The 24,349-nt window shown below is 50.4% G+C and overlaps 1 protein-coding gene across 1 annotated transcript in view; it reads right to left on the reverse strand.

The window, feature by feature from the left end:
- XYLT1 (xylosyltransferase 1) overlaps positions 1-24,349 on the reverse strand; it is a 299,369-nt gene that overhangs the window by 73,916 nt on the left and 201,104 nt on the right. Inside the window, exons 4-5 of the mRNA XM_078074765.1 lie at positions 7,964-8,136; positions 6,797-6,999 (exon numbers count right to left, since the gene is read on the reverse strand). Coding sequence (XP_077930891.1) covers positions 6,797-6,999; positions 7,964-8,136 — 376 coding nt within the window. The remainder of the gene's footprint in view (positions 1-6,796; positions 7,000-7,963; positions 8,137-24,349) is intronic.

The raw sequence follows: 24,349 nt of genomic DNA on the forward strand, positions 1-24,349 counted from the left end.
TATGCTCCTTAAAAAGAACAAGAAACACCTCACACCTACTAGTATGGCTACTATCGAAAACCCAGAAAAACGACATGTTGGCGAGGGTGTAGAGAAACTGGAACCCTTGGGCATTGCTGGTGGGAACCTTTGTGCAGTTGCTGTGGAAAATGGTATGGAAAGTCTTCAAAAAATAAAAACAAAAACAGAACTACCACATGATCTAGTAATCCTACTTCTGGGCGCTTCCCCCCAAAAACTGAAAGCGGGGAGATGAAGAGAGATTTTTACACCCACGTTCATGGCAGCATTACTGACGGCAGAAAAGAGGTGGAAACCCAAGTGTCCATCGGTGACGGACGAGCGGATAAGCAAAATGTAGTACAAACACGCACACAGTGGAGTATTAGTCGGCCGTAAAAAGGAAGGGAATTCGGGCACCTGCTACAGCGCGGGTGAACCTTGAGAACATCATGCTGTGTGAAATAAGCCACTCACAGAAAGCCAAGTACAGTATGATCCCATTTCTAGGTAGTCCACTTCACAGAAACAGAAAACAGAGTGCCGGCTGCCGGGGGCCGGGGAGGGGAGAATGTGGACTTGTCATCTAATGGGTACAGAGTTTCAGTTTGGCAAGATGAACAGCGTCCTGCAGACTGGCTGCACAGCAGTGCCGATGAATGTACTCAACACCCCCGAACTGGACACTTAAAAAAAGGCTAAGATGGTAAATTTTATGTGATGTGTACTTTACTGTAAGTAAAACTAAAAGAACAAAGAGGGGTCATAGCCATAGGTCCTCCCCCTGTAGGCCATTCCGGCTTCTCTGCACCAGCCCCTGCTCTGGGAGTCCCCCCGGTGGCGGGGGGCTTCATGCAGGGTGGGGCCCTGGTCCCCCAACAGAAGGTGGCCGCCTGGCTCCGTATGACGAAAGGCTACATGGCTGCTTGCATTCAGGAAGCTCAGGATGACTTCCAGGACTCCTGCCTCTGGGGAGGACTGGAGACTGGAGACCACCTGCCTCCGGGGAGGACTGGAGACTGGAGACTGGCTTTCTAGGCATGGTTCTGGGGTCAGCAGAAGCAACCACCTCCTTCCCTGCCTGCCTCCTCACTCCCACCTGTGTCCCCCTCCCAGCTGTCCCCCACGATGGCCTAAGTGATCTCTCTATATTGTAGGTATGATTTCTCCTCGTTAAAACCGCACAGCTCACGGCTAAGGATTCAACCACCCATCAGGTGATCCAAAGTCCCTGCAGGGACCGGCCTTGACCTACCTCACTGGTAGAAAGGCCATCCCTTGCTCTTTGTGTTTCAGCCACATTAGCTTTGAACATGCCACGGTCCTTCCTACCACCGGGCCTTTGCTCATGCCATCCCCTCTTCCAGAATGCTCTCCTGGGACCCCTCATGATTCAGCCGGGGAACGATCACCCATCACACACACCTCAGTTCACATGCTGCCTCTTCAGGAGACTGTCCCAGGCTCCCAGGCCCCCAGCCCAGGTGAGCTTCACTTGCTGGGTGCTTCTAGATCCCCCCTTCCTTCCCTTCAGAACGCCTGCTGTTCTTTGTAATGATGTGTTCAACCGTGTCATCATTCTGCTTAATGTCCGTCTCCCCTCTATTAGTACCAATGGCTGCCACACAGACAGTGCTGCGTGCTGAGCACTTTACGTACAGTAACTCATTTAACGCTCTCAGCAACCGTATGGGGTGGTGCTGTTATTATGCCCATTTTACAGATGAGGTGATTGAGGCACAGAGACATTAAGTGATTTTCTCAAGTCCAAATTCATACAGCTAGTAAACAGAAGAGCTGGGATTTGAGCCCAGGTGGTCTAGCTCGAGTCTGCGCCCTTGGCCACTCTGACGAGGGCAGGATCTACCTATGCTTCTCCTGCCGCCTAGCACAGTCTCTAGGGCACGGTAGGTGCTCAATACATATTCGTTGAGGCACTGATGAAGATCCCAGATTTAGCTGGAAAAACGTTTCCCCTGCTACATACACGCACGTGCGTGCATGCACACGCACACGAACCTGCACACCAGACAGGATGTGAGCCCCGAGGGGCCGGGGACATGCTCAGCTCTCCTTCTGTGTGCATCTGACTTGACCCAGGACACCGGGCCTAGTGAAGGATGGCCAGTGAGGGGTCTGTTACTATGAGCTCAAATCAAGCAATATGTGAAATGCTTTGGTTTGGTCACTTCTTGCTTCCCATCTAAGTAAAGTCGGCCAGCGAGCTTCCTGACTTAGTAAGTAGAATACACTCAACAGAACCATCATGTCCTTTGATGAGTCAAGACCAAGCAGGATCTCAGTGTTTGAAAACATCTATTTTCATCCAGCCAGAGCCTACATGGGCCAGCGTGTCATGTCACAGCAGAGAAGGAAGGATTCTTTAAACAACACAGAGCTTTTATATTCCAAATACAGGACCATGCTTCTCATTCACAAACAAGTTGGTTCTATCCTGTTTTTCTTGAGACATTCGGTCTTCATTGTCTCACTTTGTTTTTCCCACTTTTAAGAGAGATGTGAGTTCAGGTAATATTTTGCTAGTCTTTTCATGAGTAAAGGGAGAAAAGAAAGCAACTCGATTGAAGCCCACATGATTCCACCAATAGAATAACAACAGCCTGTATTTACCCAGCACTTTCTATGTGTCAGGCATTATGTTAAAGCCCTTGATATACAATATCTCATTGACACTTCCTAGTAAATAGGTACTAAACATTGTGTCGCTTTCTCAGGTGGACAAACTGAGATGCAGAAAGCCGTGTACCTGTTCTCACGGCCAGGGTGATGGCTCAGAATCTGCAACCAGGCTCTCTGCGTCCAGAGCCTACACAAGGCTGGGGGCCAATAAAGATCAGTGAGTCCTTATAGCTTAAGAGGGGAAGAGTCTCCCCCCAGTTAGAGCTGGGCAGGGGGGCACAGAGAGGTGGTTTCAAATCATACAACAGCTCAGAGCAGCCATGTTGGGTGGGCTCTGCCCTTGGAAATCCCCTCCATTTTCAGAGCCTCTTAGAAACTTCTGACTTGGGCACTCCTGCCCCTTTGAGGAGGCTCCTAAGTTTGCTCATCCTTCCTGGGACGGGAGAAGTAGTGGTTTTGGAGCTCCAGATGGAGTGGCAGATGGGAAGTGAAAGCCTATCACAGTTGCCCAGGATAAAACCATTCATCTGCAAAATTCATATGTTTTTGCGTGGGGCGACTTCCCAGAAACAAAAGCAAGAGGAAGCAGCAGTGCCTGATGCGTAAAGTGCCTCTGGCCACGAGGCTGGCAAAGTGAAATGGGCAGAAGAACCGGGAGGGCCACGGACATGACAGCAGTGGGGGCAGAGGGAGGGAAAGACAGAATGAGGCACACAGAGACCTGGAGCATTAAAGCTAAAAAAGCTAAAAATTCCAGGACTCTCTTCTCTGAAACCCAAAATAGGTTTGGCACGTGGTCCAGGAAAGGGTTCCTGGGCCCCTCGGACAGAGAGGAGGTTCAGCCTTGGATGCAGCTCAGGAACGAACAGTTGACATTTATTTGGGTAAGTAAGCACTTCATAGGTGCCCAACGCTCTGCTAGGTTCTACGATCATAGCCCAGTTTCACAAAGACTGAATTTCCTTGCAGATGGCCATATGGCTAGTGAAGTGGCAGAACTCAGACTCGAACCCTAAGCCATCTGCTGGGCCTCTCATCACCCACCCTTCCTGGATGCCAAAGTGCTAAAGATCCCCATATCCTGGCCCAGCTGAGCTGGTTGAGTCCATGGTCGCGGCAAATCAACACAGGGCCCCTAGGGGGCAGCCTTGAGGCCTGGTGGGGGTCTCCTGGGGAGGGCCATGGGCACAGGAATGCCCATCTGACCTCAAGAGGTCTCTGGCCAAGTGCCACCCTTTGATCTGGGCTGAGGTGATCTCTGGGGTCTCCACTGGAGGTCTAGAGGAGGAATGAGCAGACTCGGGGCCACAGGTGACCTTCCTACCTCCAAGGACCTTCCCTCATGACATTCCCTATTGCCAAGTGGTCCCACTTGTAGCCATCTTGCCACTCTAGGCCTGGCTGACTTCCCCAAGGAAGGAATGAGCAGAAAGCAGAACACCAGCCTTGGAACAGCATAGAACTGATTCTCATGTTCACTCTGCCATGTATTTCTTACATGACCTTGGGTCCCAGGTTGCCCTTCTGGAGAACAGGTTTGCTTTGAGGATTGAAAGAAGCGTCTACCTCATTAGCTGTTATGCTCAGCATCTGGGGATGTTTCTCAACTCAGGCCTTTCTTGGAAGAAAGAGGGAGAACGTATTAACTCATCCCTGCCTGTGCTTCTCTCTACTCGCCTCTCCTCCTTGCCTCCCTCCATTTTTAAAATTTCTCAAATGCAGCAAGGTCATCTCTGACCCATGTCTTGTCCCGACTGTTCTCTCTCTCAGGAAGTGTTCTCAACTGGGAGCGATTTTGCCCCTTGGGGACACTGGGCAACGTCTGGGGATACCTGTGGTTGTCCCGAGTGGGGGGCCAGCATGACCAAATCTAGTGGACTGAGGCCAGGGGCTACAGCTAAATGTCCTGCAATGCACAGGACAGTCCCCACAGCAAAGACTCATCCAGCACAGTATGTCTGGAATGTCCAGGTGGGGAAATCCTAGTCGCAAACGAGCTCTTTCTCATTTGCCCAACAATCTGTTCCTAGCTTTCAGTTCTCAGGTCCAAACTTGGCACATTCGGAGGCCTTTCTGACCGCCTGACCCTGTCCCCCAGTCCCCCCCATCCCCTCACTTTCTAGCTCTTTCACGCCTTGCATGGCGCCTTTAAATCCATTTTCCCAACTAGGGGACATGCTCCATCAGGTAAGGCTTAGGGCACATTTGCTCACTAAATGCCCAGATAGGGCCTAGCATAAGGTTGCTTACCACATGTTTGTGGAATGGGTACCTGAACAAGTGAATAAATAAGTAAAAATCCGCCAGCCATGTTTCATAATCTGCTTACCCTTGCTCTCGTATGAACAAAAGAAAAACAGGTATGTTTCTAACCACCATCATCTTTCTCAGGTTCAAGGGTGCCAGGTGGACCCTGCCTAAGCTGACCAAAGACTGTGCCTTCCCCAGGTCCCCTCCAGGGCCCAGGGGCTTCCCAGCAGACAATGAGATGCCACCAAGCCAAGGACAGAAGGAGGGCACCAGGAATCGCACTGTGAAGGAGACAGAGACCATTTCTAGCTTCAAACAGAGAATGTCTCTCTCTGCCTGGATCTTATTTGGTTCCTGATTCAACACCCAAACTCCTGGGGACGTGTGGCCTCAATATTTGAGGACATGAAGAATGACAGTATTTTAGGTGTGACAGTCATGCAGTCAAGCTTGTTAGCTTACAAGGGATGCATACTGCAATTCTTACAGACACAACGACATGATGTCTGGGAAGCGCTTCAGTAGGGAAGAAGGGGAGAGTGTAGATACATCAGCACTGGCCACGACCTGATTCGAGCTGAAACTAGGTGATGTGCACGTGGGGCTTCACTATATTGTGGTCAGCACCCAGGCGCCTGCTTGAAGACCGCCCTGATTGAAAAACACACATATATTTTTAAAGACACCTTCATCTGGGTCCTGTGGGAGTGCTGTCCCCACCCCATGCCCCCGGGCCATCAGAGGAAGGCAGGCCCCGCCCTTCGCTCCCCATCCTCTTCTCCTTTTTAGCCCCACCAATAAATCAGGATGGAAGACACAGTCAAGCAAAGAACGGCCTTCTGGCAGCAAATAAAGTTCATTTTCTTGCCTTTTTTTTTTTTTTTTTTTAACCTCACAAGATCTTTAGAGGGGTTTCCCTTGCTTATGGCCTATTTTCAAGGCCATAAGCATTAGTGAGCACAAGCTCGCTCGATCAGTGTTTGTGCAAAGGGACGGACCTTCCTGGTGGCATCTGAGTTTCTCGGTGTCTCGGGGCTGATGGCCACTGGACCAGCTCCACACAGTTGTAGCCGAGGGTCCGCAGGTGCGCCCCGCCCCGGGCAGGGGTTGGAGAGTAGCTCCCATCATTATAGTTTCACGTGAAACCTCCCAATTTTAAAATGTGTGCAAGCCATTCATTTGTGACAAGTTGATAGCCACCAAACACACACACACACACACACACACACACACACACACACACACACACACACACACACACACACACACACACACACACACAGTGGGCCTCAAACAGCCCGAACATGCCTGTCCGTGACTCTGCCGTGGCCATCATAATGGCCCTCCCTGCCTCCCCTCTGCTTCCCTTTCTGACACCGGAGTCAGACCTAGTCCTGCCTCGAATCAAATATGCCAGGGGCTCCCACATTCTAGAAGCAATATGATCTCACCCCGGGGTTCTCTCTGACCTCCTACTACTCTACCCCTCACCTCCTCTGTTCTAGCCACCCTGAGCCCCCTCGTCCCCCCAGCACAGCAGGTACATGCCCACCTCAGGACCCCGCAGGGGCTGTTCCCTCGCCCTAGACCACTTTCCCAGTCCCAGGGACTCACTCCTCCTCCTGTTCTTCTTGGGAAGGACTTCCCTAGCCGTTCTTGCTAAAATTACGATTCTCCCTGCTGCTTCGTTCTGCTTTATTTTTGTCCCCCCACACCCCACTTGAACGGAAGCTCCAGGTGGGTATGGGTCTTGCTGGTTCTTCGGGTACCCGTGGACGAAGCTGGGAAAACCGTGTGCTCGGGTCCCATGTGGATCCCAGGCTCCGTGGCACCTCACCGAGGCACAGTGCCTTTTCAGACCGCTTCACAACGAGGACTAAGGAAAGCAGGAGGAAGGCTGCCTTACCTGATGGGGTAGTCAGCGGCGCTGAGGTTGATGAAGAAGTCCCAGGGCCAGTCAGTCATCTCCAGGAGGTCCCGCATGCTCTGCAGGTACGTGGACAGGAGGCTGGCTCCCCCCCAGATGGTGGCCATCCTCCAGGGGGTGACGCGAACGTTGCCATACTGTCTGGCGAACTGTAGCACTTGCCGATGCAGGTAATTAGAGCGCTTACCCCGGGGGAGAGAAGGAGTGACATTCAGCAGCAGAACACAGGCGGACGTGCCCCTCACCCCCTCTCTATCCCTTCCCGTCTAGGTGACACGGCTTCTGAACAGAGCTGACTTCGCCAAGCAACTGGCTCAGGCCTGGGGTGTCCTTCTACATCGTTCTCCGAAACCTTACTATTTTTGAAAATTTACTTTAGCTATTTGAAATGCAGACTCCCAGGCCCCACCTCTGAGCTCACGGCTCACTAGGCGTGGGCTGGTGCCCAGGACTCTGCATTTTTATACAAGACTGAGACATGTGGTCTGAGGATGACAAGCTAGGAAGTACGACTGGGTCTAAACCTGGTGAGCATTTTGACAGGTGGGATTTCTCCCCTGCCTTCTCCCTCACAGGCCTGCTGTGATCAGGCATCCCCTTTTGACTTCTTGACGAATGCCATCATCATGTCAGGTCAGCAGACCAAAAGAAACCTCTGGGCCAAGACAGCTCAGGGGTCAGGAAGCCTGCTGCAGGGTTTTGTAAATAAAGTTTTATTGGTACACAGCCACGCAGACTCATTTCTGTATTTCTCAGGGCTGCTTCCACCCTCCAGTGGCAGAGCGGAGTCGCTGTGGCAGGAGCATACACCTGCAGAGCCTAAAGGATTTGCCGTTTGGCCCTTTATGAGAAACGTGTGCCCACCCCTGGGATAGTGGGGGCCAGAAGTGCGCAGGCCGCTGAAGAAAAGAGCTAAGAAAAACAACGTTTATGGAGAAAGTCTAAAGTCACAGCTGGGAACTTTGAAACTAACACACACTCACTTGCACGCCCGCGCACACGCACACACGCTCAGACGGAATGCTCCGAGGAGAGGCCGCTGATCAGCCTACAAGCCCTGCCTGAAAGGGAGGCCAGCTTGGGGAAGAGCAGACAGACCGGCGGAGAAAGCCAGCAAGGAGTGACCAGGGCGGGAGGGGTCCTCACCTTGTCCACGTGGATGTAGTAGAAGTGGTCTTTGTGGTAAATGGCCTTGAACATGCGCTGCAGCTGCCGAGAGGCACGGCCGTGGACCACCAGGACGAAGGCGATTCGGACTGGGTTGGCCAGCATGTATTCCACCGAGTCCTCATCCCACTGCACGTTCTTGTTGGCTTTGCCTGGGGGAAAACCCAAGAGACCACAGGGGTGGGGTGAGGATCCCAGGTTCTTTGTGGGGGGAGGACGGGGAGTTTCTCTAATGCTTCATCTTGGGGACTCTCTGAAGGGCATAGTTGTCCTATGGGGCCCTGAAACCTAATCCAGCTTAAGCAAGCTTGTCCTGGACCCTTACGCTGTCCTGGTACATGTGTGGGGGACTCTGAGGTGCTTAAAGGCAGGGGTTCCCACCCCCGAGGAGCCTTAAAAAGCTGACGGAGACCTAAGTACACGTATTAAGCCACTGAACAAGGCAGGAGGAAATGCGAGGTATCTCTGAACTGTAGGGGAAGGAGCAGTTAATTCTGAGCCGGGAAACAGAAGATATATACGAGCTGGTTTTGCCTGCCCTCTCCCTTCTCCTCCGAATAGCATCCTTTTTTGTAAACACTGTGGAAAGAACAGATAAGATGACTCCTACCCTCTTAAATTTTTAAGTTCACAGTACAGTATTGTTGATTAGAAGCATGATGTTGTACAGAAGATCTCTAGAGCATAACGAAAACGTTATCATCCAGTATTTTGGGGGGCATCATCCCCCTCCTCCATTCTCAGTCTCTATGGATGGGGAGGGTCTCCCTCCATCATCAGTGACAGGGAAGGTCACAGAGCTCAAGGCCTGGCCACTCAGAATGTTTCATCTCCCTGGCAACAGTCTGTATGGTTCAGAGGCGGACGTGTGACCCAACCAAGCTAATTAGCCCAGAAGACAGAATTCTAGACTTTTGTTGGAATAACTCGATTAGAGAGGTTCCCTTTCTGGTATACATGAAACTGAAAGATTCTAAGAGCCCTTTTATCCCCACATGGAGAACGATCACCTGAGAGGAAAGCGAACAGAGAGGAAGCAATGCCAAGGGATGGGATCCTAATGGCGCCAAGGGAGGGGATCCTAATGGCGCCAAGGGATGGGATCCTAATGGCGCCAAGGGAGGGGATCCTAACGGCACCGTGTGAGTTACTCCATCGGCCCAGCTGGAGATCAGCCACCATCATCTCGCAGTTTTCTTTGAAAATCAAGTTCCTATATCAGACCCACCTGCATCCCCCTGGTTCCAGATGTCTTTTATCCTAGAAGTAGCCTTAAAGACTCCTTTTTTCCTCCTTCCCCTTGCAAACACTCACAGGGCAGGGTTTCAAGGGGGGTGGGTACAGAGCTTATTATTGGCTTAGTTCATTACAGTTTTGACTAGAGATCTCCTGCCTCTCTTCAGCCTGATTTCCTTTGGGTCAAACCTGATTTCTTCTGGGTTCTAAGAATGTTGTCAGGGTTGTAGCTGCAGGTGTCCCAAGGTGTCAACTTGGAAAACAGAGAACTGGGAGTGCTTAGTCTGGAGGCCAGGAGATCAGAAGCCTGTCACCGGAAAGCTAAACAGCCTCCAAATGAACAAGGCTCCTTCTAGGCTGTTCCAGAGGACAGGATGACACTAACATGGCTGATGTCCAAATCACATGGCACAGCCTCTGTGGCCTGCACGACCTGCCTCCTGAAGACCTCTGCACCCCGATTGCCCTCCTATCTACCCTGCCACCTGGCCTTCTTTCTTTGGCTTGAGCAAGTTTGTTTCTGCCTCAGGACCTTCTCACTGACTATTCCTGCTACCGAGATCTCTGCATGGCTGTATCTTCCTGTCATCAGTTCACAGCTCAGCAAAAGGCCACCTGCCTCCACCAGCCACATCGCTCTCTTCTACCTCACCTTAGCTCGATTTTCTGCATAGCATTTAACGCCATCTGAAATTGCGCATCTGTTTGTTAATTGTTTGAACACCCCACAAAAACATCAACTCCAAGAGATGGGGGGCTATTTCAGCCTTGTTCGTCATCGAACATACAAGGCTGTACCAGTATCTGGTACACATCTGGTTCTTGGTGAAAAAAAAAATTATAGGAGGGCTACATATTGGTTTGGTACCATAATAGTAACAATACATTCTATTGAGCACTGACCAGCCCTTGCCATCCATCACTGCACTCAATCCTCTCACCAGCCCTGCAGGATAGTGCTATTATCCCCATTTTGCTAATGAGGAAAACATAGCTTAGAGAGGCCAAGGGATTTGTTTGTTCAAGGTCACACTGCTTTAATTGGTTCAGCTGCGATTCAAACCCAGGTCTTTTTCCAGAGCCGATGCCCTTAAACACTAATATATACTACGTTACCATACCTAGACTTTGGAAAACTTGATAATAATTCTGCTTAATGAAATACCCTGTAAATTAGCTGGTAGGTAGGTAGGCATGCATTCGAGGGCTATCATAGGCATCACAGGGAGGATCCCTGTATCATGTGGGAGGCTGACTCTAGGTGGCCAATAAGATCACGTCTTCTCATCCATCCGTCCATCCAAATCCAACCACCTCTCCGTTGGAATCCAACCACCCATCCATCCAAATCCAACCACCCATCCAGCAAACCATTCAGCTACCCATCCAGCACAGCATTCAAAAGCTTATCATCCAGAAAACCAACCATCCATTCATCCATCCATCCATCCATCCACTCATCACCTTTAAAACCATCCACCCATCCGCTTACCCATCAGCCTCAAAGCAAATCATCCATGCCCCCACTCTTCCAACCATCTATCAACTCATCGATCCATGCAATATTAACTTAGCCTATACTACATGCCAAGTACTGTGCTAGGTACTAGAAAAATAAAATTTTGGGAAAAAAATCCTTGCCTTTGAGGAGCTCTCAGCCAAATGGGGAAAACAGAAGACAATGGTCAATTGTTTTAGAACAGAAGTGTGTTCAGTTGCCCTGGGAGGGTGGGGTAGGAGTGAGCAATCTGCCTGCAGGGACAGAGGAGATCTCAGAAAGTTTAGCCCAAAGCTCCTGAGCCCATCTCAAGTGCTCGCGATGGATCCCAGCATCTCAGGCTCCTTGGCTGTTCAATCAGCAGCTGCAATCCTGGCGATAATTATCATCTTGGCTCTGATTGAAGACAGACTGGGCAGCCACCAGAGAGGGTTATCCTAACCACCCTCTCCTCTTCTCTTCAAACCAATCACAAATACACTGGGCTTTCTTGGTGATTATATGAGAAGGGCACGCCCAGGGGAATCATGTCCCTTTAAACACTCACGCAACTCTCTATCCATGCATCCATCCTTCCATCCACCCATCCATCCACCCACCTACCGACCCACTCACCCACCTAGCATCCTTAAAACCTCCCACATGCCAACCCTGGACAAAGCCTGGAGTACAAAGACATGTAGGATGTAAGCCTGTTTTCACAAGTGGATTACGAATGGACTACGGAATGCGAGAATCTAAAGTAAAAAGATAATAGGTCTAAGAAAAGCTTTTATTCTCCTTCCCATGTCTGCAGCCCAAAGGTAGCGTACTGATCTTCACCATACTGGCTTCGGCCTCTCTTGGCCTCCCTTGGAGACTCTTTATCAAACAAAGGGAGGAACATTTAAAAACAACAGGTACTTAGTGCCACTTTTTTTGCACCTGGACTTCACTGGGTGATTTTTCAAAGGCCTAAACGTGGCCCACGACACTGTATCTTATAGGAAGTTCACTCTGTAGGGGCTCCTGCTGGCCCTCAGATCATACTGCTCATCCCTGCCCAAGGTCTCTGGGTAACAATGATCTGGAGTTCTTAGTGACTGAGGCTTATGGCGCCTTTGGGATCAGCCCATGCTTTCTAGCTATGGGTGGGTGTCTCTTGCCAGGCTGTTGAATGAATGAATGTATGAAGGAAGGAAGGAATGCATTCTGGCTGCTCTGGTCCAGAGAAGCTGATGTCACTTGAAGGCCTGCTCGCACCAGCACTGTGCCGGATGGCAGGTGTGGAGGTGTTATTTGGCTGTGGGAGGGATGCGCTGTCAGGCTCCGAGGCTCAGAGAGGTCCACGTGTTTCCCCAGGGTCACACAGTGAGTGAGGACAGAAGCAAGGAGTGGAAGCCCAAATCCATTCCAGCTACTTCCACCTGCCCTCCAAGGAATCAGAGAGCAGGGAGACGGGGAGGTTGGTGTGAAGACTGTAGGCTGGTCTTTAGAGAGATTTGTGCCCTGAGGTGGAACAGAGCCTTCTGTAACTTTCTTTAAAAAAAAAAAAAAAAAAGATTTTATTTATTTGAGAGAGAGAGAGAGAGAGAGCATGAGCAGCAGGGTGGGGAGGGGCACCGGGAGAGGGAGAAGCAGACTCCCCGCTGAGCAGGGAGCCCCACGTGGGGCTCGATCCTAGGACCTGAGCTGAAGGCAGACGCTTAACCGATTGAGCCACCCAGGCACCCCCTTTTGTAACTTTCTTTAGGGTTTTAGAATGAAGAGCAGATTCACAGACAGACACAGACGTGGATGCTTTCCTTCTGAAGAAAAGGAGCTGAGCACCAGGATATCAGGCACTGTCATTCCGGCAACTGAGCCTCCAGACTGCAAGCCGTCCCTGGGTCAGACAGCTGGTCTGGGGAGTAGCAAAGAGAAGAGAGAACAAAAACCCAGAGTTCTCCTGGAGTACAGCTATTTTGAGAGGGGTGGGTGGGAAAGAACCAAAATACCTGAAGAAAGGAGACTCACACAGAAGGGCAGATGAGGGTGAGGGGCAGAGAGGGACAGACAGAAATAGAAACAGAGACAGACACAGAGAGGGAATGGGAATGCAGACAGACAGGCCTTGCTCACACTGAGAGAAAAACAGAAGGAGACCTGCAGGCAGCAGGACCTCCCCCTTACTTCCACCTACGGAGAGAGAATCACAGAGAGAGACCTACACAGAAACAATGAGAAAGACAGAGACACACACAGGTATAAATAGAGACAAATGCATGGGATCAGATAGATATACAGAGGCAGCAAGAGACAGAGGGAAGAGGGGAGCCACCATGGAAAAGCCAGATCCACTCAACCTCAAACCACGGCAGCCATCCTTAAAAGCAAAGGCAAACAAAACCCCTGGAAGCTCAGAAGGCAAAAATGCCTCCAGGCCTTTCCTGCCATCCTCGGTCCTTCACACATCTGCTGCCCCCTCACCTAGTGACTCTGCCCTCTCGTGCACCCAGTGATGGAGCTGGCCCAGAGCCCCCGACCCCCAAAGTGGCAGGACATGCTCAGGCTGGCTCCAGAAACACAGCCTAACCGCTCCCCATTCTGGCACACAGTAGGACCTCGATGCGTTTCACTGTACAACAAGAGAGGGAATGAGAGAGTTTTGTTCCCGCATGGCGGCAGGGGAGGGGTGCCATTCAGAAGGGCTGAGGTTCACACGATGCCCTTTGCCTGGTGCCAACAACCACCTTCCTATTTGTGTTGCACACGCCCTGGCTCCTGTAACGACCTTTCCGGCAAGCTGCTCTGACATGGGGGTGGGGAGCCGGCGATTGACAAGAACCCACACCACATACAGGGCGAGGATGCCCCTTGCTGGAGGGGGGGGGCCCTCCACACCCCTGCCGCCACTGCTGAGGCTGTGATCTGGAAAAGGCTCCTCTACCAGGAGTGGGTCTTCGGCAGACCGCGGCGAGATCGCCAGCACAAGCAGGAATGGGGCGAACATTCTCTCCAATGCTGCTGGCAGGGGTGGAAAGGGCCACAACTTTGCCAGCAGAGATGTGGCAGCAAGAATTACAATTTTAAACATGCATGGCCCTTGACCCAGGAACTCCACCCCCAAGAATCTGTCCTAAGGGGAGGAGAAGAAAGCACCTCAAGTCTCTACGTACAGCATGCTCTTTGGCTCATTTATTTGTTCATTTGGTGTCTTGAGTGCCAGGCACAGTTCTTGTTATATTAGTGGACGCGACAGAATCCTTCCCTGAATGCTGCTTAGTCTAGTGGGTAAAGAGCCAATAAAATAAGTAAGCAAATAGAAAATACAGTTGCATATAGTGATAAAGGCTATGAAAAAGGGAACAAAGGCATATTAAGGGAAGGGATTTATTTGACTATGGTGGCCAGGGAACACTGATGTGGGGATATGTGAACAAGCTCTGAATAAAATGAGGGAAGGAGCCATGTCATTATCAGGAATGAGGAGGATTCTGGGCAGCTGGTATAGCAAGTGCAAAGGTCCTGAGGCCTCAACCTCAACACTGTTTATAATGGTCCAAAATAGGAATCACCCTAAAAGGTTTTATTAATACGTATTGATACAGAACACTGCCTATAATATATTCAGCAAAAGAGAACTCCTAATATGTAATCCCTAACAATTCATAAGACATGCTTCCAAATATTAACAGAGGTTCATATGGCGACAGGACAGTTTTCCTTTCTTATACTTTTCTGCATGATCTGCATTTGGTAAAATGGATTACTAATCAAACAGAACAAGGGTGATACTTATTGATAATTCTAATACCAACTGTTTCTCGAGTGTTGTTACGCACTAAGCAATGTCTGTATATGATCTTTTTCACTTCTAGCCAAACCCCTAAGAGAAGAGCTACTGTCCTACTATATGACTAAAGAAGCTGAAGCTCAGAGAAGTCCCACGGGAGGTGGCTGTCCTGGGAACGAAGCACGTCTGTGATGCCAGAGCCCCGTCACTGCCATGATGCTCGATAAACTGTCGCCATGACAAAAAAGAGGAAGATCTGCTCCTAGAAGAAGCACGTCAGTCGACTTTCAGCTGCAGCACGGCTAACAGTGACATGCGGTCAGAGCTACGTGGGCCTTCACAGACGGAAGCCCAAATACTGCCCAGCTCCTAAAAAAAAAACCAACTATGAATTTCACCATGTAATCAGATGCTAGGGGCACAAAACAGAAAATAAGTGGAAGCATCAGAGTGATTAGGGATAGCGGGAGAAGCGGACTTCAGACCGATGTTAAAAAGCCAGGTTTGTGGGGGAGAATATCAAGTATATTTTTGGGATGCAGGTGCCAAGGCCACGCAGAGTGAATCCCGGACAGCTCCACCAGTTACTACCTGGGCCATGTCCAGCCTGTTGCACAAACTCTATTTCTCATTATGTCCTGGGTCAGATAAGGACCATGTAACCCTCGGGCTCCAAAGAGAGGGTGAAGATGAAGCTACCCTGCAAGGGTCACTGTGTTGTACAGATGTCGGGCTGTTGGTAATGACCTTGCAGGAAGACCATCTGGGAGGAGAAAACAAGGTGGAGGGCCTTAAGAGCATTGCCTCTGGTTGGGCAGACCTTGGACAAGTTATGCAAGCGCTCCAAGCCTCAGTTTTCCCGTCTGTAAAATGGGTATGTTATAATCACAGCCTCTGCGTCACGTGCACTTTCGTGTCTAGTACCGAGCACAGTGCCTGGCATGCAGTAAACGCTCGATGAACAACAGTGTGCTTGTCGTCGTTGGTGTTTGTGTCATTATCTTGATGAGGCTGTTCCTCCAGTGATCAGCACCAAGCTTGGTTTAGCTAATGGGCCCAGCTCCAGGTTCAACCCCAAGACCGCTCAGGCTCCCAAGGCTGTGCACACACTGTTTACAAGTAAACATCCACAAATGGAGTTCTCCTCCATAGCGTGTGCCTCCGACCACAATTAGTAACAAATGTTACTAATTATGGCAATGATCCTTTTGCCCTGTATACAACTATCAAATCATTACACCGTACACCTGAAATTAATGTTTTGTCAATTATCTCTCGATTAAAAAATAGTAAACATAAACACAAAAAAATCTATGACACTGCTCAAAAAATAGCCCCAAACCCAAACCAACCAATTAACAAAAACTGAATTCAAAGAAGTCACTTGGCCAGAATAATTATTCCACCAACGAAGCCCTCAATTCTATTTATACTCCAAAAGGGCCTCTTCTGCCTGCGGTGAGGGGATCGGCTTTCTGACTTGCTTCCAACTAAGAGGGTTGGTTGGGCTGGGAAGGGAGAGAAGTGGAGACAGGGTTGTGTGCACACGGGGTGTAGGTCGGTAGGCTCCAGGCTGGAGCGAGATCAGCTTCCTACTGCCTGGGAAGCTGTGGGCTACGGTCAGCCTGGCATCCAGCTCTGCCTCTTCCCGGTGGGGACTTCGGGAGGACACGGTTCCTCTCTGACCATTGGTTCCTCCTCTATCAAGTGGGGATGATCATACGGTTGTTCTATTTCTAATTTTTTGAGGAGCCTCCATTCTGTTTTCCAGAGTGACCACACCATCTTGCGTTCCCACCAGATGAATGCTGAGGACATGATGCTAGGTGAAATAAGCCCCTCATGGGAAGTGAAATACTGCACGATTCCCCTCGTAGAAGGTATCCAAAGTAGTCACCTGCAAGGTATCAATGAGTGGGATGGGGCCGCCAGAGGCTGTGAGTGGGGGGGGGATTACTAACAACGGCCATGAAGTTTCAGGCAAGCAAGATGAGTAAGCTCTAGAGACCCGCCGTACAACACCATACCTTTAGTCAACAGTATTGTGCGCTTCAAGATGTGTGGAGAGGGTAGATCTCATGTTAAGTGTTCTTACCAAAATAGGATAAAAAATGTACCAAAAAAACCCTAAAGAGGGATGAGCAATCCATCCCTGACCCTGCTGGGTTGTGCAGTGATTCATGACTGTGGATTGTGGATGGGACGCGGCTTCACACTGGAGGCAGGCACATTGCATGGAAGTGGGATTCCTGTCACTGGGAGGAAAAACCTTGACATGTTCTAGGTTCCTTGTCAGATTTAGGTGGAGGTGCCTTTTTCCCCCTGGGAAATTTCTATGCAGAAGTTTGGTGATGAGAACTTGGGAGGGGGGCGCCTGGGCGGCTCAGCCAGTTAAGTGTCTGCCTTTGGCTCAGGTCATGATCTCAGGGTCCTGGGATTGAGCCCCGTGTCTTGAGCCTGCTTCTCCCTCTCCCTCTGCCACTCCCCCCTGCTCATTCTCACTCTCTCTCTCTCTCACACACACACACAAATAAAATGTTAAAAAAAAAAAGAACTTGGGAGATGCCCAGTGCCCAGAAAGAAATCCTGCTCTCAGTGGGCTTAGAAAGGTGGCACAGTGTCGTGGCAAGTGCCCAAAAAGCGACAAGTCTGGGTTCAAATCCTGCTTCTGCTGTGATCCAGCCAGGGGACCCCGGGCGAGTCATTTCCCTTCCTTGATCCCGCTGATCCTTATAGCACGATAATAATGTCTATGTAAACTGAACACTTACTATGTCCTAAGCACTGTCCATTCATGGTTTCATTATTTAATTTTCCCAAGGCCTAAGGAAGCAGGTACCAAGATTGTAATCCCCAGCTGAGGCCAAGGGGATACTGAGGGAGTGATGAGAAGTCACGTTCTCCGGAGAGTGAACAGCCCAAAGACAAACACTCAGGTCTGCCGGGCTCCAAAACCCATGTGTTACTCTACCAGATGAGGGAGATGATGTTTCCATAGTCTGGGAGTCTAACCTTAGGGAGTTAGCACCACTGCATGGAAAGCTGTCCTCTGAGAGTCAGGTTGGCTTCCCCGACTTCCCACCCTCCCTCTCTCCCTTTCTCTTTCTCTTTCCTTTCCTTTCTCTTCTTTCCTTTCCTCTCCTCCCCTTGTTTCTCTTCAGCTTAAGGTACAACTGACATATAAAATTTTGAGATACTTTAAGTGTACATTGTAGAGATTTGAAATACACCGCACAAGGATCCCCCCATCCATCTAGTTAATTATTAACACATCCATCACCTCACATATTTATCTTGTGTGTGTGTGAATATTTAAGGTCTACTCTCAGCAAATTTCAATCATACAATATGGTGCTATCAACTACAGCCACCATGTTGTACATTAGCCCCTCAGAACTTATTCATCTCATAACTGGTAGTCTGCACCCTTTTACCCACTGCTCCCTATTTCTCCCATCCCCTAGACCCCAGCAGCCACTTTTCTACCCTGTTTCTATGAGTTTGGCTCTTTCCTTCTTCCCTCCCTCCCTCCCTTTCTTTCGATTCCACATCCAAGTGAGATCAGGCAGTATTTGTCTTTCTCTGTCTGGCTTATCCCACTTAGCATAACGCCCTCGAGGTCCATCCACGCAGTCACATGCGGGATTCTCCTCCCTCCTCCCTCTCAGCTGCATACAGACACCACATCAGGTGGGTGTTTGATAGCTGTCAATTCCCCACGGGCCAAGGGCAGGTTTCGTGTTTTTCTTTTTTTTTTTAAAGATTTTATTTATTTGACAGAGAGACACAGTGAGAGCAGGATCACAAGCAGGGGGAGAGGGAGAGGGAGAAACAGGCTTCCCACGGAGCAGGGAGCCCGATGCGGGGCTCGATCCCAGGACCCTGGGATCATGACCTGAGCCGAAGGCAGACGCTTAACGACTGAGCCACCCAGGCGCCCCTGGTTTCGTGTTTTTCTGGGACATCAACACCACCCCTCTGCCCTGGCCTGGCCCAGAGCGGAGCTCAGGGGGGAGGCCTTCGTGAACGAATGGTTTCTGACTGATGGATCAAGCCTGACTGCTTCGTCCAGGTTTGGGGCTGGGGAGGCCCACATGGAAGACGCAGGTCTGAGCTGCTGTGCATGCCTGTCTCCACTCATCCAGTGAACCGGCGGAGGGCTGGGTCCCTACCCTTCCTCAAGGCTTTAGGGCAGCGTGGCAACCCTTGCCGAGGAGCTGGGAGAATGCCCAGCCGCCCTCCAGCCCGGGAGCTGCTGATTCAGTGCCATTCAGTTACCACCAGCCTGACCGAAGGAGGAGTGAGGGGAGAGGGCATGCAGCAGGGACCATGAGTCGGGAAAGAACACAGTTGCAAGGAGAAAGCCGGCCAAGGCTAGCAGCCTTCGGGGCTCAGGACACTTTCCCAGCAAAGCCATCCTTGACCCTCCCCTCTCCCTTCTTCGAGTCTCCTGCAGGCCCTCCAAGCATCCCGCACTGCTCTGTGTATAAAATTGTGCCCAAACGCACATAACATTTACCACCTTCACTGTCCTTAAGGGCACAGTTCCGTGGTGGTAAGCCCGTCCACACTGTTGTGAGTCACCATGACCCATCACCAGAACTTTCCATCTTGCACAACTGGAATCCTTCTCATTAAACCCCGACTCCCATTCCCTCTCCCCCCCACCCCCAAACCCTGGGCAACCACCGTTCCTTCGGCCTCTATGAATGTGACTGCTCTAGAGATTTCATATACGTGGAATCGGCGAAGAGTTGTTCTTCTGTGACTGGTTTCTTCCATTTAGCATCATGTTTTTAGGGTTCGTACATGGAGGAGCGTGTGTTCCGTTTCATTCTGAGGTTAAGTTACTCCATTGTAAGGACAGACCATGTTTTCCTTTTTCCACTCATCTGCTGGTGGAAAGGTGGGTGTGTGTCCACCATTCAGTTCCTGTGAATAATGCTGCTATGGACACGGGTGTTTACGTATCTCTTTGAGATCTGCTTCCATTCTTTTGGGTATATCCCCAGAGGTGGAATTACTGGATCATATGGTAACACTCTCTCCTTCCCTCTATTTTTGAGGAACCCGTCCCTCACCTCACTCAGCCATCCCATGTAGGGACTCAGCCTGAATGCACCATTTCCTCACAGGGCAACTGGCCACTCTGTGCCTCAGTTTCTCCATCTGCCAAAGAGGGGGCCAAGGACTAAAAGCTATAACCCAGGCAAGTAAGGTCATGGAGCCCGTCAGAGCAAGAACCAGCTGTCGAGCCCACGGGGGGTGACTCTGGAGCCCTCCCCACCTTGAACTGAAACCTGTAATTATTACAGTGGTGTCCGCGACTGAACCCGGAAGACTTCACAGATGGGGTCCCTACACATGACGTCAGAGTTCCCCAAGGGACAGGATGTCGAATGGCCCTGAGTGTCAGGGTGGGACAATGATTCCCTTTCCAGTTCTCACCCAGCCCTCTGATGAGCCCACCAAGGAAGCCTCAGGTCAGCGCAACCATGTCCTGGCACTCACTTCCTAAACTTCCTTTGCCAACAAGGAGGGACAGGCCCACAGGGCTGGCATCTTTGGCAGGCAGTGGGAGTAACCAGCTAGCGCTGCCTACCGCTGGACTCATCTGTGTGGCTGCTGCCTCTTTATGGCGAATGACAGTGAGATTTCCACTTACGGCAGTGATGCAAAACGGCTCTGAAAATAAAATTGACTTAAGTAAAAATGAAAGTGAGTCTCTTGCAATGAAAACGTTACGAGAATAATAGGGCAGGTGGATATGGCAAAATCATGGAGACGGGAGAGGTGTGAAGGAAGCTTGAGGAATGTTAATTAGACTGCACAAGCTTGCTTCCCGCCTGGGACGTGCCGAGTTTGTTGAACAAACGAGGGAAGGCGAAAGCCAGGTACAGACTGATGCCCAAGCAGCCCCACACGTCATGGAAGGACTCATAGGTCCTTCCTACAAGGTTGGCGTTCCCGGCTTCAGGGAACCAGGAGGTTTCTAGGGTAGGCTCTCTGAGGGACCCTCTTCCTGCTAGGGAGAGTGAGCCACAGGTCCGCTGAGAAACATTAGCCTTCTGATTTTCACTCCAATTTGTGGAGCACTTAACATTCATGAAGTTCTTTCATAGGCTTTGACCTCTCACAGAAATGCTGTACATGGAAATTATCCCCATTCACGGATAACTGTCCTGGGATCAGAGAGGATAAGGAAGTTGTCCAAGGTCACAGAGCCAGAAGGTGGACAGGAGATTGGGGTTCAAGTGGATCTGATTTCAAATACTGTGCTCCATGTCCAGATTTTGCCTGGCAAGGACCCCAGCTTCCCTAAGGCCACTGGGGCTCCCAATGGACCCAAAGGGGTTTCTCAACCTTGGCATAATTGATATTTGGGGCCAGATCATTTGTTGTGGGAGGTGAGGGCCATCCTGTGCACTGCAGGATGTTTACTCGCATGCCTGGTGTCTACCCACTAGATACCAACAGCACCTTCCCCAAATATCTCTGTTCACTGACAGATGTCCCCTGGGAGAAGGGGACAAAATCACTCTCCACCGAGCAATACTGCTCTAGAACAGAAGTTCTCCAAATCTGGTCTTTGATCAGCAGCATCAGCAATACCTGAGAGCTTGTTGGGAATGAAAATGTCAGTCCCCTCACCCCTTCCGACTCTGCAACTCTGGGGATGGGGACCAGCAATCTCCCTATCATTTAACAAGCCCTCCGGATGCAAGCTAATGTTTCAAGATCACTAGCCTAGGCTGGTGATTCTTAACCCTGGGCCACACATTAGAATCACCTGAGCATCTTAAAAAAAACCCAACGCAACCCATGCCTTGGCTCCACCCCAAGAAATTCTAATTTAGTGACATTGGGGGGTGACAGTACTGGCCATTTTTTTTTTTTAACTCCCCAGGGGACCCGATGCGCAGTCAGGGTTGAGAACCACATTTTGGATACTTTCTTTTCTTTTCAAAAACCATGTCTCTCCAGGTGTAGTTCTACCCAGCCCCATCTCCGGATGCCACCTTAAATCCCCAGGGCCTCCTGCTAGAGACCGAAGGCCAGCTCACTGTTATTTTTCTCCCACTCTGAGAAAATGTCTCCCTCCACCCCCGACCAAGCACTCAGGAAATGTTCCTGCTCACTGATTTTTTTCCCTCCATTCAAGTCTGGAGTTATTAAACCACAGCCCATGGCTGAACCGTCTTATTGATTTTATTGTCGAGAGCCCTGGGATATTCTAATGATGTACTGCTCAATAAATGGAAACTGGTGGGATAGATATTGATGGCGTATGGTACATTTCGCCGCAATTCACTGGGTCCCAGTCACTTTGCCTGTTACACATCGGCTGTGAAAATGTGATGCTTTGTCCCGCAAGCTCTTGTCCATCCGGCTGATGTTACCTTTCCCATGAGTCAGGAGGAAAGAGCCCTGATGGTAACAGCTACTACTGAGTATTTCTAAACAGACAGTATTTCATTTATTTCTTACAGCAGATCTTTGGGAGAGATACCCTGATGACGCCTATTCTACAGATAAGGAAGTGAAGGCTCAGGGAGGTGACCTGACCTGGCTGCCAATACACTGGGAAACCGAGATTCAAGTCTCCCTTCGTCAGCCTCTAAAAGGAGGGCTTTTAACCCCTACTACGCTAGAACTGTGTTCCCCACCCCCAAATGCGTATGTTGAAAAATTAATGCCCAAGGTGATGGTATTGGGGGCGGGGGGGCTTTGGGAGATGATGAAGTCATTAGGGCACAGTCTTCGTGAATAGGATTAGTGCCCGAATAACAGAGGCCCCGGGGAGCTCCCTTGCCCTTCTGCCAAGAAGGGGAAAACGGCTGCGTATGAACTAGGAAGACACCGGATCTGCGGGCACCTCGATCTTAGACTTCTCAGCCTCCAGGAGTATAAAAAATAAATTTCTTTTCTTTATAAGCCACCTCGTCTGCGGGCCTTTGTTATAGCACAAAGGACTAAGACAGCCCCCATGCAAAGAAACTACGGCTTCTTATTGTGCTTGAGCAACCTTTCAGATGGTTTCAGTACAGATGAGTATTTCACCTATTTTTTCCCCTTCTTAAGCATAGTGTTTCTCAACAAGGATTACCGGTATTTGAGAAGAGACGATTCTCTGTTGGGTAGGATTGTCCCACGGATTACAGGACATTTAACATCGTCCCACCAACTGCCCCTTCCCCTCGGCCTTTCCCAGCGCCCCCTAGAGGATCAGTATGATTGTGGCTTGAGAACCACTTGTCACACTGGGAGGCAGGAGATTCTCGGCCAAGAGTCTGACGCTTAACCGACTGTGCCCCACAGAGGCCCCTGCCCCGTCTTCTATGTGCTCTTCTTAAATTCCTGATCCATAGACTTCATGAGCATAGGAAAAATACAGCGTTCTCCATGGGATGGTTTGATACTCAGCACCTGTGACACACTGTCCTGGGAGTGGGTAACAGAGGAACGCGTGTGCCACAGAGAGCCTTGACTTATGAGGGGCAGACTCCCCTGAAGAGAAGACAGACAACTAACACATACGTACTCCCCAGACCGCTTCCATGATATGAAGAAAACTCAGTGGCGGCCATATTCCTATCATCTTAAACAATGACACGTGAGTGACTAAATTCTAGTTCTCCTCTCCTTTTCCCACCGCCCTCGCCCCGCCACTCTTTCCATGAAGCTGCAACCGAGTTTAATGCCATCAAACCCCTGCTTCTGTTCCTAACTCTGCTGGGGTGCCCTCCCCTTTTCCTAAGACACCAGCTTGCTATGAACCGAACCGTGTCCCCCACCTGAATTCATATACTGAAGCCCTAACCCTCATGTGACCATCTTGGAGAGGGGCCCTTAAGGGGGTGAAGAAAGTTACATGGGGTGATAGGGGCAGAACCCCGGTCAGATGGGATGGGTGCCCTTGTAAGAAGAGACAGCAGAGAGCCTGGTTTCCTTCTGCCACGTGAGGAAGTGTCATCGGGAAGAGGACTCTCACCAGCACCCGGCCACCAGCACCCGGCCATCAGCACCCTTATCTTGGACTTCTAGCCTCCAGAACCATGAGTAAACAAATTTCCGGTGGTGAAGGCCTCCAGAGCTGATTAATATGCTACTCAAAGAGATCAAGGGATCCATTTTTTGGGCTAAGATTGAAGAGCTCCAGGTTGAGTAAGGAGTTGACTGGGCAGGCGGGGATGGGCGGGTGTCCCTGCGCGGAGGGGACAGCATATGCAAAGGCCCGTGAGGAAAGACAGTGTCATCAATGACACGAGAGGGAGGAGGGCCAGGCTGGCTGCCCCACAGATGCCAAGCTGAGATCGGGAAGGAGAGACAGCAGGGGCATCGCACAGGGTCCTGGGCACCACTGGAAGGACTGCGATGGGAGAGAGTGACGAGCCATCAGAACAGGCTTGGTTAGGGATGGTTAGGGGGTGGATGGCAGGCGGGATGGTGCGAGGGGCATGGCTGCAAGGTACAGAGTGGAGGGCAGGCGGGGCGGGGGGGACAAGGAGCACCCCGCACTGCTACTCTCTGCAGTTCGGGGTGTTGAGAACACTGCTTCATCCATGCGCCCTGCCTTTTGGACCCCGGGGTCGCCGTCCGCAAGTTCTCCTAAGAGCCTGCCTGTCGCCTGACATTTTCATCTCTGTCCTTTCTCCTCTCCTGAAGGTACTCACAGGTTCAATAAACAATGCCGTGGAAAAACGTGACTCATCTATTTTTATTACAAATGGAGCCACCGGAAGAGGGAACGAGTCTTATTTACTTCTCCGGGTAAGGGTTTTGACAACAGGTTTATTTTTTCCAACTCACCAAGGACTAGAAGAGTAACACTCTGAAGTAACAGTACATTAATTAATGACGAACTGGTTGGAATTTT

This window comes from Halichoerus grypus, chromosome 6 (assembly GCF_964656455.1).
Source record: "Halichoerus grypus chromosome 6, mHalGry1.hap1.1, whole genome shotgun sequence".
Lineage (NCBI taxonomy): Eukaryota > Metazoa > Chordata > Mammalia > Carnivora > Phocidae > Halichoerus > Halichoerus grypus.